At 40.9% G+C, this 21,384-nt stretch overlaps 1 protein-coding gene across 2 annotated transcripts in view; it reads right to left on the bottom strand.

Annotated features, from left to right (window-relative positions):
- Positions 1 to 21,384, bottom strand: part of MAP3K4 (mitogen-activated protein kinase kinase kinase 4) — a 111,972-nt gene that overhangs the window by 11,770 nt on the left and 78,818 nt on the right. The window contains exons 7-19 of one of the 2 annotated variants that reach the window (XM_082668546.1): positions 19,667 to 19,783; positions 18,105 to 18,204; positions 17,921 to 18,004; positions 16,204 to 16,470; positions 14,696 to 14,845; positions 12,525 to 12,686; positions 11,900 to 12,033; positions 11,284 to 11,362; positions 10,399 to 10,465; positions 7,058 to 7,154; positions 6,101 to 6,244; positions 2,763 to 2,863; positions 2,000 to 2,080 (exon numbers count right to left, since the gene is read on the bottom strand). In XM_082668546.1, the coding sequence (XP_082524672.1) occupies positions 2,000 to 2,080; positions 2,763 to 2,863; positions 6,101 to 6,244; positions 7,058 to 7,154; positions 10,399 to 10,465; positions 11,284 to 11,362; positions 11,900 to 12,033; positions 12,525 to 12,686; positions 14,696 to 14,845; positions 16,204 to 16,470; positions 17,921 to 18,004; positions 18,105 to 18,204; positions 19,667 to 19,783 (1,583 nt within the window). The remainder of the gene's footprint in view (positions 1 to 1,999; positions 2,081 to 2,762; positions 2,864 to 6,100; positions 6,245 to 7,057; positions 7,155 to 10,398; positions 10,466 to 11,283; positions 11,363 to 11,899; positions 12,034 to 12,524; positions 12,687 to 14,695; positions 14,846 to 16,203; positions 16,471 to 17,920; positions 18,005 to 18,104; positions 18,205 to 19,666; positions 19,784 to 21,384) is intronic. The other variant, XM_082668547.1, reaches the window with a different exon arrangement.

Genomic DNA, 21,384 nt, shown 5'->3' with positions numbered 1-21,384 from the left:
TGCTTGTTTGTTTGTTTGTTTGCGGTACGCGGGCCTCTCACTGTTGTGGCCTCTTCCGCTGCAGAACACAGGCTCCGGACGCGCAGGCTCAGCGGCCATGGCTCACGGGCCCAGCCGCTCCGCGGCATGTGGGATCCTCCCGGATCGGGGCACGAACCCACGTCCCTGCATCGGCAGGCGGACTCTCAACCACTGCGCCGCCAGGGAAGCCCTGTTTCTTTTTTAGTGCTGATTTTACAACCCACTAAAGGGTCAAAACCCATAATGTGAAAAGCACTGCTTTCTTTACACACATCTCCACTACCACATTTCTCATCCTGTCCCTAACGGGCCATCTGAGAGCCTGAATCTTCTGTCTAAGAGATCACTGAGGACTGTGACGGCTGAACGGTTACTTTGAGAAGAGAAGTTCCCAGAGCTTTATAACGGCCCAATTACAGTGTCTGACTACAATCATTTCTTAAAAACACGGATCCTTGTTTCCCTTACCTCAGTACATGACACATCGCGTCTACTCAGCATTGAATAAGATTTCATAGCTGTGAGGTCGTGGGCTCCACTGTCAAATATTTCTGGGAAAGGCCTATTTTTTTTTAACAGTAAACATTTCTCAAGATTTCCCAGTGTTTAATAGGTCAGTGTCAACTGTAACTCTCCCAAGAGTTCCCAAATTCACTTGACAACAAAGTATTTGTTTTGCAAATTATCACAAAGACCTGGTATCCGTGGGACCTATCGGTTATGTGAGAGCCCCTGGAGGGACCCTCTGCCCTGTCCCCAGGCTCAAGCCGAGGAAACCTCCGCCCAACTCGTAACCCTCCACCGCACCTAAGCTGCCCAGGCCTGTCCAATGTGGCATCACAGCTGTGTTTGCTTCCATGGCTTTTTTAAAATCCCCTTAGTCCAGCATCTTATTTTCCACTGTATCACTACAACGGCGTTCTAGCCCTTCTCCCTACCTTCCTCCCCAATTCAGGCGAGCAGGTTAAAGCTTCCTCAGTGTCCTCCTAACCCCACCCTCGCACTCCCTGAACGTAAGAGGCTTTCCAGCTCAAGAGACTTCAGGGGCTGCCCACCATCGCTGGGTAAGGCCTTGATCACCTAGCCCATCGCTGAAGACTGGCCGTGATCAGGTCTCCCCTACCCTTTCAGTTCCACCTCCATTTACATCTACACTATCCAGGCCGGGCCGGGCCAGGCCAGGCCGGCTGGTCTGTTCTTCAGTCACTGGGCCTCCAGATGTGTTTCTCATTGGGTACTTCTCCTCTTGGCCTGAGGCAGGCCTCTTTCCTTCAGGGGCCAGCCCAAGCCTCAGCCCTCCCTGGAACCCCTCCTGACTGCTCCAGGCCCGGTGATGGCTCTTCTGCTGCTCAGTTTCACACTTTCTGAAGGGGAGCTGTGGTGGGAAGAGCCCGGCCTGAAGGCAGAAGGAGTGCAGTCTGGTCCCAGCTCTGACTTACGACGACCTTGGCCAAATTATCTAGCCCCTCAGAAACTTTTATCATTTACAGCAAGAGAACAGGTTCTATCCTGCCCATGACTCAACACTGTTGTGACGAAGAGTACGTGAGAGCGTCCTGTGCTAGACCACGGACTTTCCTGCTGTTTATTCTTCGGGTTCACACTGATGGACTGCTTTATAAGACGAATGCTTTCTCCCGCCTCTTAGCATAAGAAATACACGGCTACTCACTTCACAGATATTTATCATATTCCTACCATGTATAAAGAATTATGCTAAGGGCCCACCCAGGTGACATATAAAATGAACCATCGCACGGCTTAAAGAATGCAAAACTGAGTGAGACGTGTTCCTGCTCCAAAGGAGTTTGTAAGAAATAGGAAATGCACACAAACACATCAAAGTGATGTCAGAGTTCTAAAAAAGATCACAAAACATTAACGTAGAAGGTCTAATAATTCACAAGCTAAAGCGTATTTCAGCTGAAACTGCTCACCTTATGCTTAAACGTGTTAAGTTCAACATTCTTTCTCTTACCCTTAGTCTGACTGATAAGTGTCCGAAGTTCCCAACTTCTTCGAGTTGACCCACTTGAATCACCTTTTGGATACGCTGGTTCTGCAGAAAGTATTTTTCCATACAAATTAAGACTTATAAAACAAATAAGCTTATTTAATTCAGAGCAAGACTGAAACAGTGAGTAGCGATGATTAGTTACCATCAACCTGTCATTCCTGGTGGTTACTTTCTCTTTGAGGTGAGTGTGAAAAGCTGTTTCTACAATCATTTATAGCAAATTTCACCAAGCTAAAAACTTGTTAATGGAGTTACAGGACTGTAACCACAAAAACTTTCCACAAGGAACAGACCTTAGAATACTGAGCAGAAACTGGATTCTTTGGGGCCCCCCTCCCGAGGCCCTGCCCAGGAGCCCAGCAGAGCTACCGCAGGAGCAACCATGTGGTTTCTGAGCAAAGACTCCTAGTTCTGCATTATAATAAAACTTCAGCATATCATCGACAAGCACAGTGCCAATTTATATTTTTAAAGTGAATAAGCGTGCTCAACAATTAAAATATCAGGAATAATAACTTTTTAAAATTATTTAGCAACAAAAAGAAAAAATGCAAATATAGCTAAAAAGACATTAAAAAGCCAATGTATTCAGCACTAATCCTTCTCACAGGGCTCTGTCACTCCTTTACTTCGTTTCTTTTAAAAGGCCTTAACAGCAGAAGCTGGTGGACTGAGACAAACGGTTAGGCTGACTGGAGATGCAGGTGACACCTTATACACTCACCATCTCGCTCCTCGGTGGGGCTCGAGTGACGACTCAGGGACCTAAACTGCAATTCGGCCGCTATGGAAGCCAATCGATCATTCTCAGGGACGCTGGAACCCCTGTTTTAATATTATTAAAAATTAAGCTATCAATTCAATGGAACTCAAAATGAATGATCTGTGAGATTCTTCCAGAGCAGTGATTCTAAGCTGGGGGTAACTCCCCCCCCCAAGAACACCTGGCATCTAGTGGGTAAAGGACAACACAAAGGACAGTCCCAAACCAAGAATTATTCTCCCGAAGTAGCCGTGCTCCTACTGAGACACCTGTCCCTGGAGTTTGGAAGGAGAACGCATGAGAACCTGACTGCATCCTATATCGTTTTATGTTAAAAACAGCAACAAAAATAAAAACAGTATTTACTGAAGTGTTACTGACATGTGCTGAAAGTGCCATAATTTAAGCCCAGGATGGATAAAAATTATGAGCCAAATCTGGCTAATATTTAAAATCATCACATTCTATTTATGTACTTAATTCTATTTGAAGTGCTAAAATCATTACATGATTCAAAGAGCTCAAATCTCTTAACGAGCAAATGTAAGGGAATACCTAGCAATTTCTCAAGCAGTAGGCAAGCAAAAGTGCAGAAGAGCAGGAAGCTTAACATATAAAGGGCAAAGTGACTTTGCTGCTTTTCCAGAAAAAGTGTTCAGCAATCCAGAATGAATCCATAAAGATTAAATAAAGCCCAGAATTAAATAAGGGAAAGTGTTAAAATTATAATTCAAATCATCCAAAATAAATACAGTGTTAGTCTATTAACAAGTTTAGTGCATATTATTTTTAAATGAATGATATAATGAAGTATGGTAGCATTTATGCTCTTTTTTATTATAGACTGAGTAGGTTTAAAGCAACATGGTCTACTGGACAGACATCCACAAATTATGAAGTATGCACTGCTTTGTCATTTCCCTAAACTCTCAAATCTGGTATAGTACTTGCTAAGTCTGAAGTGAGGGGGACACCTTCCACTGCCATTAGTTCATCAAAGAGTCTTGGCACTGTTTCCTGGAAAAACCACTGATGCTGAAGTGAAGAAACACATCCCACTCCTAAGCTGTGCCAAAGCCTGGGACCACGGAGAAGCCACTCAACATTTCTAGTTTCCTGATTTCCCAGAGAGAAGATTAGCCAATTCGACATCCTCACATTTTTGCCAGTGTAACAGGCAAGAAAACACACTTAGATGAAGTGATGCACGGGTGAACGTTTAACAACCAGTTGCAGGGGGAGCGGCAGGGTATAGACTTCAACAATTTCCGTGGCGTAACAACTGGCTTGCAGGATTCCTGAAAAATGAACAATCAGCTCTTGCAGACCAGTAAGAGGCAGCTCCAGTGAGGAGAACACTGCAAAAATGTTTTCTAAACAACGGTAAAATAACTGAAGCCCAGACTATTTCCTAAGTCAAACTGTATCGAATCAAAATATTTATCAGAAGCTGTGGGGCAAAGTAACATTTCACCGTGGCTGACGTATCTCTAAGACAGGCAAGGGCTGCACACACGCCTGCCGACGTCAGAAAGCGCAGGTACCACCCTGCCTCCTCACAGCCTGTTCACGGCCCAGGGCTGCTCGGAGACCCCGGCTGAGGGGCACGTGTGGCCCCTGCACAGGCGCGGGAGGCTGGGCCACAGGGTTAAGGCTGGAGGCGGCCGGGAGGCTGACAACCCGCGGCTCTGCACGCCCTCACGGCTCTGCTGTTCTGTACCTACGGCCCCACACACCGCCAGGAAGGACAGATCACTTTATTCCTCTGTGAACAAAGGCCTTCAAGATGGCATGTTACAATGGACGTAAAATTTCTAAATCTCAAGGATTGTCCTAAAGCGTAAACGAAGAGCACTTCTGAAATGCTGCTCAAAACATGCTGAGAAACTACGTAATGCAAAGCCTGGGGGACAAAACGCGGGGAGAGGCCGACTGCAGGTATTTTAACTTCTATACTCAAGTACATTCAACGCACACACCACCAACGTATAAAAGCCTCAACCAGAGTTCACGAAACCTCCTGCTGGGGAGAAACTGCGTGTGAACCACAGTCCCGGCTGACTGTTCTCCTCAACTATGACTGCGTTTTAGGGCACATCGCTTCCCTTACTGCATTAAGAATAAAGACAGTTTCAACCCCCTGCAGGGACATGAAGCACATGTGGAAATGTCTGCCGTGAAATGTTCTAAACGTGAGAAGCAGAGGGTAAGTGGGAATCTGTTCAACGTTAATTGTTAATTTTTTTAGTGGACTGCTTAAGCTGTAAAGTACTTCAGCATTTTTTTAGGTTATAGACAGTTGTCGCTAAAAATTAGGAATATTAATTATTTTAGTGAATGAGAAAAATGGAACTATCTGTAGAAATTTTAGACTTATAAACTGTCTAAAAATATTTTAGTCTATTTGAAATTCTAAAAGCATGTGTCATGTTTCTGCCAACATACTAGGATTTTTTCTTAGGAGCAGGATACAGAGCACTGAGTTCTCTCAAGATTGCATCTGTTTTGGTCAGTTTTGTTCGACTCTATCATCACCCTTATGGGAAGATGAGAATAGTGACGGTGCCCATTCTACCAGGCACAAGGGGGGAATTAAGGGCCACCAAATGTCCTTTCTCCATTAAGCATATGAGACCTTGATGAAATCCTCTACCCTCCCTGCCCCCCCCCCCCCAAAAAAAACCCAGCCAGAATGGGAAGAACTGCCACAGCCTCCGTACTTCTACAAAAGACTTCATGCCAGAGACTTAAATTTTTCCGGAGCCTGCCAGACATCTGACGGCTCTCTCCAGTAATGATCTAGTCTCCATATGAGATACAAACCACATGAGCTCATTTTTCCACTACTATAAACCACTTCTCATCAACAACTGTATAAATTAGGAAACCGAGTGAGAAAAGTAATCCTCTTAGAAAAACAAATCACCACCTCATGGTATTACCTAGAAGTCACCTTTGAGCGACTCCTCAGAAACTCCTCAGGAAAGGCGCTATTTGCCAACTCTCCTATCGGTGGACCGGGTCCTGGGCCCTTCCCCTGACACTCTCTTCATGGTTATTATGAGCAGAGACTCTGGCCACTGTGGTTAACATTTGTGCCAAAGAAATGTAAACATCAGGCAGATTACCGACTTGTGCTGGAGCCTTGGGACCACGACCCCCCACGGAGGGCCCCTGAGCGTCACACACCGCGGGGAAGCAGGCCCCACGTGTCCCGGGACACATCCCCAAAGCTGAGCTCACGGCGGCCGCGCACCCGGGGGCGGGGGGAGGAGACGTGACGCTGGTCGGGAGACTACCTGGTCTCATGGGCACTGCTGATGGGTTTGGGCGGCGCAGAGTCGCTGCCGGAGGGGCCGGGGCGACCGCTGGCGGCGGTGGCAGTGACAGTGGCAGCGGCGGGGCTGCTGAGGCTCCGCGTGTCCGCAGGCACGCTCCGGGTGCTGGGAGGAGAAGAAGAGCTTCAGGAACACAGGTGAGACAGCGGATGGGCTCTCACGTGGTTTCCATTAAAAATAAAGTCAGGTGAGGAAGCCAAAAATAATTTTCAAATATAAAATGCAAACTGTTCTTTGAGATTCAGGTCTAGGTATGAAAAAGAAAAATAACTAATTTCGAACTAATTATTTTCAACAATAATTGTGGTCCTTTCCTAGCAAGTAATGTAAAAAAAAATAAACTTTTAAAAACTGATTATACAGGGGAGAAAAGATGCTCACTACTTCAAGATGCAGAAATGCCACCACATTCAAAGTAAGTATTTTGAATGTACTAGAGTTTCCGAACTCCCTTTAGAATTTAATTTGCTTCGTAGTTACATACACACATAAAAGTCAAGACTGGAAGGATCACTCCAGTTTTTTCTCCACTTTTAAAATGACATTTAGTTCCTTTTTTCAAATGTTTACCATGCTATGCACACTCAAATTTGTTTTGCTAAAGTTATTTTTCAAAGAAAGGAAAAGAAAGAATTATTCCAAAGCTGGAAAGCATTTAGTAGCTTGAGGTTATAAATAAGCTGAGAAACTAAGTTATCTTGAAAGGTGCAAGTCTGTTTTAAACTTGCAGGTCTTCTTTTGTAACTAAGGCACTGTGGTACGTCTTCAAGATAACGAAAATAAGAGCTTTTGAAAATGTATAAACAAGAACACAGAAAACAGTATTTGGTATCAGAGCAAGCATCAGCAGCTCTTGAGCGTCAGCACGCACATCAGAGAAGAACCCAGAAAGCAAACAACTAGACAAGCACCAAATACCTGAATCCCTCTGGAGTTGGGATAATCAGATGTGGGTTAGGAGGGTCGCTATGGCATCGCGGTACCTTCACAGGACGGGGGCTGTTCCGATGAATGGCTGCCAGTGAAAAGAGCGACAAACGCAACTTGTTAAGGGGTCAGCAGAAGACTGGAAAACCAGGCAATTCAGTGGAAATGGGAGGTGGCTTACTTTTGCTGGTGATCAAAATAAAACCATTTATATAAGTAAGAAAATCGTACTACATACACAAATGCTGGGAAAATGTCACTTTTTGAAAGTTAATAAAATTATATTACACATTTTAGAGACAGATGAAAATGTGGTTTCTGTGGCATTTCTCCACTAAAAAGTTCCTTATGTTGTCTGAACTTTTAAAAAGATTCTGGTCAGGGGTGATACTTCAATAGGTTCTGAGTTGGGGAGAGGTCACTGTCATTTTCCTGAGTACTGGGAGTTTTATTTAATTCCTTTAAAGCAAATCAGGAGGATGGACACGGGTTTAAATTGATTATTCTTTTCAGAACATGTTTTCTTCTCTTCTTCTTTTAAATATTCTGGTCGAAGGTAAATATGGATAAGATTTAAAACAAAATTTAAAAACTAGATAAAATTTTAACCAAAATTTAAAAAGAGACCTTACCTAGCAATTACAAAAATGCTGACAATTCTACTTCCCCAATGACTAAATGTAACTAGTCATGAATATGATATATTTTGTCTATTTCTCCCTAACATGTTTTCCTCTGATTTTTAACTTTGTTTTAACCCTCCCTAGTTTTTTTTTAAATGTCATATTTTCTCTTCACGTTAATAATTTTAGTCTACATATATATGTTTTATTCTAAATATGTTTATCCTAAATGAAAATACTTCTTCATGGTTTTTGTTTACTTTTAATAACACTACACAGGAGAGAGAGGAGTACCAAAAACGCAGAGATCTGAAGGGAAAACTTGCAAAACAAAAATCAAGTAATTGTTATGAAGAAACCCAGGCAATTTGTATCTCTGGCTCATTATCTCAACTATCACAACCTTAAATGGAAGTAATTCAATAGGCAAATTCAAAGGCAAAAAGAAAAAACAAAAACGATTTGGTGAGAATGCTGATGTCTCTAATGCAGCAAACGTACTGAGAACTACTGAGTCCAAAATTACTACAAAATTTTCCCATGAAGGTATAAAAATAAAGACATTCTGTTAAAACACACACACCCAAGTTTAACATTCTTCATTCATGAAACAGAACATTTCTTTTAAGTGTATGTATATCTAACTGTTACAAAACTGTGCTACTTCATTGAAAAGAAAATCCAAATGGCCAATAAACATCAAATAGATGCTCAAATTTCACTAGTGGTGAACATTTATCATAAAGATGTTTTTCATGGCAAAACTAACCATACAAATAAGGAAATGGTGGAAAGAATTGTAGAATAACCACAATGGACACAATGTAGCCACTAAAGAGAATGAATTGGATCTATACTTGTTGACATGGAGGGATTTCTACAATTGTCAGAGATTAATATCCAATGTGATCCAATTTTTATACAGTAAATGGCAGGAAAAAAAACAATGGCATCTGTGCTTGCGTGATTATATGGGCATAAAGGAAGGTGCAGTAGAATGCGTCCGTGTAACTATATGAGTATACAGAACATATAGAAGGTTCTATACCAGACTCTTACCATCTGCTTACAATGACAGAGTGTCTATCTACCCATCCTTATGAGGGTAGAGCAGGGGGAGAGAAAAGAGTAAGCAGCAACAACGACAACAACGTGCTCTCACTGTCATTAATTCCTCTTGTAAGGAAAGAGCACAAAACCAAATGATGACTCCTGCCATGTGCAGAACGCTACAATTTACAAAATGTCATTACAGTATTGAACCCTCATTAGCATCTGATTTTAAGCATTAGTAGGGGAGGCGCAAAGATGTTCAGTGAGCAGCCCCAGGTCACTCAACTGCCAGGCAACCTGGCTCTCCGTCCAGTGCAGTTTCCACCATCCCAGTGGCTGAGAGGACGAAGGCCAAGTCGTGCCCACAGAGAGTGCTGCGAACCGACTGTCCCGCCCGCAGTGTGGGGCCAGGCAGAGTCAGCGGCTCACACGCTAGCAGTGACGACCTGTGGACTATGTGGGTATGAGGTTTTTTTCCCTTTGTAATATTTTTCTACATTTATGTTTACTACATACGTTTTCTACGTTGTAATGTTTTTCTACAATGAAAATCATTCCTTATGTAATAAAATACTTCAAAGAAGTAATTTTTACTGAATTATTTATCATGTATTCTGAGAGAAATATTTTGGGAAATCAGAAACTCAAAGTATTTATGATAATACGCTTAATCAAAAGATTGATGAGAATATAGCACGTTTTATATAAAATGTTCAAATAGTTTTATAAATGATAACTTTCATTTCATAGCAGCCTTGGGAGAAAAAGAGGTATAAACTGGGTGAATTTTAAAGATTAAAGAAATCAAGCATTAAGACCTGGTCTACTAAACTTTCAGTAGCTAGCAAGTACCCTTTAAGATATAGCTGCTGCTCAATAAATTTACCATTCATGAATTATTTTCTTTTGTGTAAATGAAATGTTTAAGATTTCTAAGTTTTCAGTTTTGGTTGTTTATTACATATAAATATAGTTTTGCTTTGGTTTACTATCTCAAGAATAGGGTAAGACAGCTGTTTTCTGATACATATTTTGTTTTAAAGTTTCAACATACACTGTAAAGCTACATATCGACTGGAACTGAAAACAGTAATTTAAGTATATTATAGCAGAACTTAACTTTTTTCTTTTTCAAGTAACACCAAATAGGAATGGGGGGGAGCAATTAGGAATTTCCTACATTAGTGAGGAATGGGTACTTTGGAAAGCTGTGAAGAAAACAGACTCATTCTCCTTCAAAAGGTGAGAAAGGAAGGGCAGAACAATTATACTCACCCACCTGCAGCAAGAAAGGCCTTGCTTCTTACCAGACAACTATTTCTCTAAGTCTCTCCTCCCCAGGGGAAAAGAATTTAGGGGGGAGAACAGAATGAGAGTGTTGGTGTAACAAGAAAAAACCTGTAGCTAACTAAATACTGTGGGCAAGCATAGACCACCTTGTGCTTGCATTTTAATCTTCCTGTTAAATTCAGAAAGACTACTGTGGAGTTCTCTATGTATATACCTCATTCCTGTAACTTTCATTGTCATTTTCCTGAATATTCTCAGAGAACCTCTATAGCATTTTAAATAACTGCAATGATGAGACAATGTGCTCACCCAAACCAGTAGGTTCTAGGAGAGACACTCTAACTGTTTTCTTACCAAGGTACAAACCTGTAATAGGACTGTGTGGCTTTCCTATTACATGGCCAATGCATTCATTCATCAGGGCTTGTAAACTCTAGAAACCAAAGGAAATGGAAAAGGAAAAGAGAAAAAATGTACACTCAATTATATAAGTCGCACAAATTAGGCTTTCGGTATATTTAAAAGAAAACAGGCTATCCTTAAGTAAATATTTTCAAAGTTAGTTTAAAAGAAAATAGGTATAAACATAAATCGTACATAATTTAAGATAATATACAATTCCATTTTTTATCAGCTCCCCATAATGCCATGATGTACACAAGCGAAGGACTCCTGTAATCTCCTCTACTATTTGGAGGCTAAAATGAGTGAATTCACATTTGAAAAACATCTTTCTGATCTGATGGAATTTATCTGGATACTGGTGATAATACTTAACATTTGCCATTATGCTCTATAATGACGCACACTGGACTTGCCTGGCGGTCCAGTGGCTAAAACTCTGTGCTTCCACTGCAGCGGGCGTGGGTTCAACTCCTGGTTGGGGAACTAATATCCCGCGTGCTGCACGGCGACTAACACTGAAGTGAAACAGCTATTCCTTGCTCGTCATGGAGCTGCTAAAAAGCAGCGGCACTTTACAAAATACAAAACCGACACGTGTTTTGTAAGTGCCAGGCTGCACGAACAACCGTACACTGACGTGGTCAGCTGGACAACATTGTTATAAAAAGAGCACTGAACGTCCTACTCTGCTATTAGTGCTTTAACCTCTCGGCATTATCATGACAATTATGTGAAAATATTTCAGAACCGCTTTTAAATTAATAAAAAGATACACCATCAGAAATAGAGAGTGATCAACTTATTTGGGTTTTTTTTTAAGGAAAAACACTTCAGAATATCCCATACCAGGAAGTCATCTTCTGGTAAAGCTGAAATGAAAGCAGGTTCAATGGCTTGCAGGAAGTCAAAACCTTGAGTTGCCCACCTGTCACGAGGAAAAGTTCAAGAGTCACAAAACCATCAAGCAAACACCATAGTCATTTTAGTCTATACAACCCTGAAAAGTAATCTGATTGGAAAATTACCATCTAGGACAAAACGCATTTGTGTCTCTGTCATCTGCCTCGTGTTGAGTAAGTTTACATCATGTTTTGAGAAAGACAAATAGCTTTTTAGTAAAGGAACAGGTTACCAATTTCTTTTCCATTTACACTAAATAAGAGGCATAAATTTCATGAAGGAGAAAAGAAGATTAGCAATCAGGAAGACCTGTCCAGGGAGAATGTGAACTGCTTAAAGATAACTCATTTTGGAACAATTACAGAAGAAAAAGTTTTCCAAGAGTTATGGGGGTTTCTATGTAAATAGGTTTGTTTTTTAAAAAAAGGAAGAAAAACACTGATCACCAAAGAGTTCAAAATGCTTTTTGTGTCATCTGCTCAGAAATCCCACATAAAACGTAAGAATGAAGTATCAGCAACCCCACATGGCTCATGAAGGAGCCACCCTATGTGGTCATTACCTGGGTCTCGTCCCTCTACCACTCTCACATTTAGTCAGGACGTAATTCATCCATTTCCGGGCAAAGCTTATATACTTGTCTCCTATCTTCTGTCTAAACTCGCCAGACATCAAACGAACGACTTCTTTATGATACTGTAAGAAGGTTTCACGTATATCAAGATTAAGAAGAAAACCATTATACAAATACCTAAACACTATAATGCTGTTTAAATGCCATTTTTCTAAAAACGAAAAGCAAAAGCCAATGAACTTCACATATTCTAAAAAGAGTGTGAAGAGTTATAGAGAAAATAATGTCTTAAAATGCAATTTCACAAATGTCTTCCTCATAAGTTGAAATTAAGAATATGCTTTTATGATATTAAACATCTCTTAAAGAAGGTTTTTAAATGTAAGTGGATAGCTGTTAACACAAAATAAAAACTGAGTAAATATCTGACAGTTTAAAAGTAACCCAGCATTTCTGATATTCAACAGGGATGTAAGATGACATTCTTGACTAAGCTGTGATTACAATAATGAGATCATGAGATTTGCTGTACAAGATTCCTAATGCTTTCTGTAAGTAAGTTACAAAGCAATCGCAAAATTGTACTGTGTTTTTCCTCTTATTTTGTACCTACCTCGAACCCAAAATTGTACCCTTGAATCATGGCTTCTCGATAATACTGCTGCAACGTAGCAGATTCAGATTCATCAACTTCAGCGTCAAATTCTGAAGTGAACATGTGGTCCACTCGGTCAATGGCATCACTTATTCTGTTGCAAAGCTCTAATGCATCGTTCTAAAGAATCCCAAACCACAATTAATCCGAAGTGAAACAAATCACACAATACTTATTGTATTTTAGAGGAAGATTTCTTTCATCATCACACAGACATTGACCATTGTAATATATTCCAGTCATATTTATTTTGGTTATTCAAAAGGAATGACCAAAAATAGAAAAAAAATTAGTATTTTCATTTTTATTTGTATTAGGTATTCTTAAAAACTTAAGAAATACAAGAGGAAAACAGTCCATTTAAAATATGATGCCTAATTACAAGGTGGTCTTTGAATAGATGCTTACAGCTTCGATATTCTGCCTATCAACCACCAGTTGTTTTCTCCCCTCGGTGGTTGCTCAAGTGTAAGTACGGTTTCAATTCCACAGAGTGAACTATGACTTCTAAATGACCTCCACAGTGTTATCAGTCGTACTGTCCTTCTTATCCCCCTGCTCAGGGGTTCTCAACCGAGACCAATGTTACCACCCCAGGGGACACTGGCAACGTCTGGAGATATTTCTGGTTGTCCAAACATGGGGTGGGGGGGTGCTGTGAAATCTACTGGCATCTACTGTGCAGAGGCCAGGGATGCTGCCAGACATCTTACAACACACAGGGCAGCTCCCCCAAACTAAGAATTATTGACTGACCTAAAATGTCACCAGTATGGGGGTTGAGAAACCCTGCCCTAGCTCAAGCTTTTTTCTCTTCCCTAATTAATAGTACAACAGCTCCAAACTGGGTTCCCTTTCCACCCACCCTTAAACACACACATATGTACACGTGTCTATCAGGTAGTTCCTCCACATAGTATTGCAAAATATTCTTCCAAAATCTTTGACAATTCTCTGGGGCTTAGAAGATGACATCCAAAATCTCTCAACAGCCTGATTTTTGCCCACCTGATTTTACTAACCTCCTCTCTCACTACTTTCCACTGTATACACCAAGATCCAAGCAAATCAGACCGCCTGATATTCAGCGAGCCTTCTCATAACCCTGATCCTCACACACCGATGCCCAAATGTTTCTCTTATTGGTCCCTTCCCAATTTGCATCTTCTGAAATACTCCCAAGCTGAAATGCCTCCATGGCAGCAATTCCCAGATGCTACTAGGAGGATCTCATCTCTCCCTCCTCTGTACTTTAGTGTGACAGTTTAGATCCTTAAGGCTACAAGTTCCTTAAGCTCAAGAATAATCAATATCTTATATAATTTTGTACTCTCCAGAATTCATTAACTCAAACTAAAAGAAAAAACAGAAGTCCCCTGCCCTGGTATCTGAGTGGGGTGACAATCTGTAAGAAAGAATGTTTATAGAAAAAAAAAAAAAAGAAAGAAAGAATGTTTATAGATAAATAAGACAAATCAGATTGACAAAAGGAAAACAAACGTTTATCAAAACTACTTGTAATTTCAAGAAGTCCTTCTTCTTCAAGAAGTCAAGCCTTAATGTGACTGAGAAGACTGATGGGCTGCGGGAAAGTGTGCATGAGACCAAGACTGATAAATGGAGTGCAAAATAGGAAGCGGGTGAAAATGGGAAATAATGGCAGAGAAGGCAAGGCTCTGCCTTGTCATGAACCTGAAGGCCTTTCTGCCTGTCTGCAACTAGCTTTCTCAATTAATTTGACTGAATGAAAGAATAACTCACTCTTCTTTTAAATTACACATTTTTGACTTAGGTGCCTCTAGTAAGTACTGGTAATTGCTAAAGGAGAAATAAACTTGGATTAGGAACGAGGAGATCTAAAAGGCCAATCCCAACCAACCACGGGACCATTAAGAAGTCATGTGACGATTCAAATTTTTAGCCTCTCCAATTCTAATGTTACACAGTTCCAAGAAAGATCCAGGAAATTTTTAACTTAGACACATGGGAAAATGGAAGAGAGGGAGAGTGGGGAGGACACTGTAAGAGTTCAAGTCCCTGGAGTGACTTAAGTTATAACAAACTGATTCTTCCCTAGCATTACACCAAACGTAAATAAATTAGTTACGGTAGAGTTGATGGTGAAATACCTTCAGCTGCTGCAAAGCTCTGGCGATGACGGGCTGACTGGATGTCTGCTCCTGGCGTAGAGTCATGAGTCCTTCAGTGGACTGCTGGAAAGTTTTTCTATGAATTATGAGATGCGCAGACTCCATGACAACTAGTAAAAGATTATCCACCTGGGAGGAAAAGCAAGCACAGGGCTTAAACACAGACCCACTTAGTTTTCCACTCTAGTTCAACCCCCAGTCTCAAAACAAGACCAACCTCAGGGCCACCAGGCCAGCAACCATCTGATCAGAAAGTAGTTGTCAAGCATAGCTGCTCCCATGGAGCAGCACACTGCAGGGGGCACTGACGGTTCTGATCTCCAGCGCAATGGGGAGGAGTCCCACGGAATTATGTGGGCATGAAGTCTTTGAAGTATGCTAGAACTCCAAGAGATTCATTACTCCTGGAGCAGAGTGTGTGTTTGTGTGTGTGTTGAAGCCGCATGTGGAGATAGAAAATGCAGGAATAGGAGTGGGATGAGATGAGGGGCCTTGCATGAAACAGAAACCAAGACTTTACTATTTGTCTTCCTGAAGTGATGGTCATTGCAGTATTTTGAGTAGACCTGTGACGAGATGTATGAATTATAAGGATCATTCTGGAAGTACCAAAACAAGCGAACAAATACAGAATTGGAGGGAGGGAAGGCGAGGGTTGAAGCAAGGAGGGCCCTGCAACAGTCCAGGAAAGGGGTGATAAGGTCTGACCACGGCAGCTGCTCTGGGGATGCAGAGAAAGGCTCGTTTACTAGAAAGGCTTCGGTGCTGGGCTAGTGACTAAGTGGAAGTGGGGGGAGGCTGAAATTATATGAACTGTCACATCCTGGTTTAAACAACTGAGTGGACAGAGCACCAGTCACTGAGACAGGGAATACAAGAGAGAAGGCAGATTCGTAGAGCTGAGGGGACAGTTGGCCAGGGTGCCCAGCTCTGGTCTGGCTGAGTTCGAGGTGCACATGTGCACTCACCACCGCTGTTCCAGAGCTGAACACAGAGGCATGAGGAGGCTTCTTACAGTTTGAATTACTGAGTTACCCAGATTGTCATGGGATCCCTGTTAGGTAGGCAGGTGAAAACCTTGACTACAAAAATGAAAACTTAAGTAGCCAGCAAATCAGAGTACTCGGAGAACTGGGATTTCTGCAACTACAAGTTAAAGGAGCAGATAACTCCTTTCAGATCAGGGGTGGTTGGATCTAACTACATACATGGCTGGAGTAAGGAAAGATATAAATAAAACTTTTCAAATATTTTGGTATAATTGAACATACTTAAAGAATTTGCCCGAATATTTTAGTACAATAATGCTACAAAACTATCTATCAACACATCAAGGTCTATTTTGGGGAAGTGGATACTTGAGACTGCTTAAACCAATCATTCACGAGCTGCTAACAATTCCTTTTTCCTAAAAGTATTTTAAGTAAGCAATACTGCTTCCAGGCAGGGTGGGGAACGGTGGGGCAGGGACTGGGAGTGAGACAGACCTGCATGCTTCTCAAGGTATCGACAGTCTCCACCTGAGGCACAATTTTGACAGGCTGTGCCTCCCACGTGGCCCAGCTGCCATCTGAGTCCTGAGTGCGGTCACTATGTTTCGTTAGAAGCAGATAGGCGTCAATTAGTAGTTCGTATGAGTCTTTCGAGCAGTCCTTTCCTGCGGCTGCATTGAGTAACTGCAAAATAATACTCTTCTCCTCAGCAAGGGTGTCTGGAACAAACACCTGCAAGTTTTCTAAGCCAGGAATTTGTACCTGGAAAAGAAACAATCCAAAATCTTGAATTAAAGAACATAGTATATTATAGAAATGTTATTTAAAAAACAAAACAAAAAAAACCTAGAAAAAGTCAAGTGGGTTTGGGCAAGGAGATGTGGGAAAGGCATTAATTAGAGCTATGAAGGGAACGGCAAGTCCCGTTGTCCCTGGGCATCCACAGAGGCCTGGTTCCGGGACCCCCTCGGATACCAAAATCTGTGGATGCTCGAGTCCCTTATATCAAGTGGCGTAGTATTTGCAAGTAACCTATACACAACCTCCCGTATACTTCAAATCATCTCTGGATTACTTATGATACCAAATACAATGTGAATGCTAGGTAAACAGTTGCCAGCATGTTGCAAATTCAAGTTTTGCTTTTTGAAACTTTCAGGAATGTTTTTTTCCTAACTGTTTTCAATTTGCAGTTAGTTGAATCAGCGACTGCAGAACCCGCAGATACGGAGAGCCGACTGTAACTCAGTTCAGTGTGACTGGAGGAGGGAGAGTGTGACTATACTGGGGGAGAGGCTTGGTAAAGTTTCTCCGCATACAAGGAATCCTCCAATCTCTTTATTTTCAACAACAAAGAGAACACTCATCAGGGGAAGAATGTCAGCCTGAAACAACCTCAGTGAATGCCACTGCAGTGCAGTTTTTATGCAAAACTGCTCCCGCAGAGCAACGCCCTGCAGTGGGCACTGGTGACTAGGGTCTTCAGCACCAGGAGCAGAATCCCAGGGGAGCATAGGCCGCACGACGTCTTTGAAAGAGAAAGTCACCTGACTCAGTGAAAGGCAAAAGATGTTAATACAGATCCACTAATTATCCTTGACAGGGGCACCGTAAATAGCCTTTTAAAGATCACTGGAACAAGGTGCATATGTGATTACGTTGTGCGAGTCACACATAAACACATGTGGGATATAACTTCCCGTGACATCATACACATATTCTGAAAGTACTAAGCTCAAACAGCTTAAATGGGAGCAAACATGGTGACTCAAAAAGTGGGTCTAGTGATGGCCAGGACACTGACGTGTCAAAACGTGGGTCTAGTGATGGCCAGGACACTGACGTCAAAGATTCACGTAGAAAATCTGAATTGTTTCAGGAAATGTGAGGGTGAAAAAGCAATTACTTAAAAGCAACACATGACTTTATAGACATTATTATAAATATATATGTGTAACTAATTTGATAAATTATATTGTATGAGTAAATGTTTGGGGTTTTTCTTCTGTATTCTTAAAACAAGTTAGTAAGTCAAGTATGAAAAACTTTTTCTAATTGTTGCATTGGGAAATTATGGAACAGCCTTAAAACTGGGGTCCACATATGGACTGCAAAGCCTAAAATATTTACTCTCTAGACCTTTAAGAAAAAGTCTGTCTGTTTTAGAGTAAAGTAAGAAAGGTAAAATAATTATGCCACCTTAAATACATACCTTAACGTACTGTTTTGATTTCAGGACATCCAGAAGGTCTCTAACTGGGGCTGAAAGTATGAACTCTGCAGCTATTTCCAGGTCCTAGGATCACAGTTACAAAGAAACTTCTTTAGGGTTAGCTTTTTAAAAAATAAAAGAAAAATAAGAAAAAAATAATAACTAATCAGGATTGCTAACTCACCTTTCTCAGCATTTTAGCAAATCCAAGTGCTTTGGAGGCTCTTTCTCTAGCCTCGTGAAAGAGCTCCTTCAGTGCTCGACTGATCTCTATAACAGATCTCCTGCCAAGTTGATTGAAATCCAGTTAGAATACATTACGGTATGCCAAGAAATACACAATACAGATGAAGCAAATTCCAAATCACGTTAATAAAGAACGAAGATTTTAGAAGCTAGCAATTGTTGGGAATGGATTCAAAATATTCAGAACCTTGCTCCCCACAGCCTTCTAGAAAGTACTTGTATTTTTTAAATAAGGAAGGCACACTTAACCTCCAAACAGGAGTATGCTCAATCTTCTAAAGGCTTCATTAGGATAATTCTTGGAGTTTGAAATAAGTTCTTGACTCCCAGCTCATAATCTAACTAAAAAGGAATATATGTATATAATAGTAGTGAACCAGCAAACGTGTAACAACCTGCTCCCCCCAAGATATTGTCTTGTGTGGTGTTTGCCAATTTTCATGGTGGGAATACTCCCATCACAGCTGTTTTCAATCCACCAACAGGCCATCACTGAGCTATGACTCGGGAAGGGATGTGCACAAGGCCCGTGGCCTCTCTGCAGCCAGGACAAGTCAGCCCCACAAATCACTGCACGTGGACCCACGTCTAGATCCATCCCTAGTAAACAATCAGGGCATTATCAGACCCATTCTCTACTTCACCATCTTAATTCTTGAATTCTCGTATTTTGAATCTTCCATGTTTGCGTTCAAAATTGCAAGACCTTCTACAAACTAATTCACCCCATTTCTCAGCTATTAGGTATTTTACCAGGTGAGAGCCTATGTGGTCACTTCTTTCTCTAATCCTGGCATAAAGACATCCCAGTGTTCTGAAACCCAAAAATGTGTTTTTTTATCAAATTTTGGAAAGTGAGAGAAAACATCTCTAGAGAAGTTAGTTCTGTCTGAGCACTTCCTAATGTTGACTCATAGGATATTGCTGATAATTGGCCACTAAATAGCTATATGAGTATTACATATGCCACAAAAACAGCACTTTAACATGGTTCATCCTCAATGCCATCTGCATAGAATTGGAGGAAATGCAGTAGGTGTGCAAGCCATGGTTTCGGGTTCTCAAGCTTAAAGTTCAACAGAAGGGATAAGCTTAGTATAAAAACAATAAAAATGTACCAAATATCAATTAAATGTATTCATGGACTGCTACAGAGTCTTTAAAGGACAGAAACAATTATTTAATTAAAGACATTCCAGAACATGTGAACGAATTCTACCCTACTCATTTTTAGTCAACTTAAATAACATTTTCTCGAAGGACACTGTTTTTATTAGGCTAAATAAAAGTCACCTTCAAAGACAATTTTACATAAAACCATAACTAAGGGATCATATAAAAAGACAATACAGTAGTAAGAAATAAATCCCTTTATGTCTACTACCCAAGTTCTTCAAGTCTAACATGATTTGGTTTCAACAAGGCTCATTTCAGGCTCATTACCAAGAATAAAACTATATGAAATAAAAAATGGGAGAGGAAAGAAAATGCAACTTCAACCTTATTTCATCTGAAGCACTACTATCATCGGCACTGGTCCAAAACTCTGCACAGCTCTCCTGTAAGCCAGATTCTAGAAAACTTCCTGTAGATTTCAGCAGCATTCCTGCAATGTCACTAAGGGAACAAAAACAACAAAAGTAAACCAGAGAAGAAAAACTGTCCTCACTCATTCTAATTCTTGAATGAGAAACTCAAAAGATTCCGCTATTATTTTAGTAGTTTAAAAATCAATGACAGTGAGAATTTTCTTTTAATATAAAATCACGATTAATGTGAAACAAGTAGAAATCTCTATTATGGAATGTATGTACCTTTGTTCAACAACCAGTTTTTCATTATAAACCTTAAAATCTTAAATTACATTCACAGTAGCTATGTAATTATCACACAAATGTTATTTTCATCTTAAACAAATGTTCAAAATGGTGTAAAATGGCCTCAAACATATATCTACAACAAAATATTTTTTAAAAGCTTAATGAACTAAACGATGGCATAAGAAATAAAGTGAATTCCTTAAATGCAATTGTTTTTAAAAACTTCCCTCACAGCTTTCATAGTCAATAAACATGAACGACTCTAATCAGCTGATGCTTCTCATCAAGTATACAATCTAAATACTAGGGTTAAAATGCAAACCCAAGCATATAAAATCCATCTAAATGAGTTTAGTAAAAACTCAACAGCAGCTTACTGGCTTCTATGATGAAAAGGAGCTTATAACCTAGTAAAACAGAGCAGGTAAGTCTACAACCAACATCGGATGGGGCAGACGGTAACTGCTACGGGAGCTGTCTGAGGAGCGAGATCAAACCCAGCTGAAGGTATGAGTTCAATGGGCCTTGCAGGCAATGCAGAACTGTAGCAACTACCACAGTGGGAAGAGTGGCTCCGACAGGAAGAGAATGGAGGAGGGGGAAGGAAAGTCCAGGAAGAACAATAAATATGATCAAAGGGCATGATGATGTGTTAAGCAAGAGGCATGTTTGTGAAAAGAAACTGTCAACCTGGAAAGAGCAGAGGAGGGGGAAATGAGACCAGGAAGGTAACCGGGCCGTGCTGTGGAAGGCCCTGGATGTCATGTAACTGTGTGAGTGTCCTTCGGTAGGCAAAGAGGGTGGGCTTTAAAAATAACCGAGTGGGAAAATGTCCTGATTGGAAACATGCTTTTAAGAGCAGTAGTATACAAGGATATTCAGGATCAATTTATTCAACAAATATTCAGTATCTGTTATGGAGTAAGCAGTACTGAACAAAACAGATAAAATCCCTCCAGTGAATGGAGAAAAATAAATAAATAAAATTTAAAAAAATATATATATAGTATTTCAGATACTGATAAGTTCTATGGAGAGAAATAAAATAGGGAAGAAAGCTAAGGTGTACTTGCAGGTAGGAATTTCAACTTTTAATATGCAGAAGGTAACACGTGGCCAAAGACCTACAGGAAGTGGGGAAATGAGTCACGGAAATAACTGGTGAAGAGCAGTCCCAGTAGAGGGACCAGCAAGTGCAAAGAGCCTGAGGACGGAGCAGGCCCAGCCTACGAAAAACAGGAAGGAATCGCCTGTGGCTGCAGAGTAAGCACAGGAGAATCTAGGAGGTGAGGACAAAGATTAACTGAGAAGTCAGACTGTACCAGGCCTTATGGGCCATTGTTTAGGCATTCTCACTTTAATTTGAGTAAGGAGGAGAGCCACTGGCATATTTGGAGC

This window comes from Grampus griseus (assembly GCF_964374135.1).
Source record: "Grampus griseus genome assembly, chromosome: 13".
In the NCBI taxonomy this organism is placed as follows: Eukaryota; Metazoa; Chordata; class Mammalia; order Artiodactyla; family Delphinidae; genus Grampus; species Grampus griseus.
The sequence above is the reverse complement of the archived record's forward strand: the minus strand, read 5'-3'. Positions and strand labels throughout refer to the sequence as shown.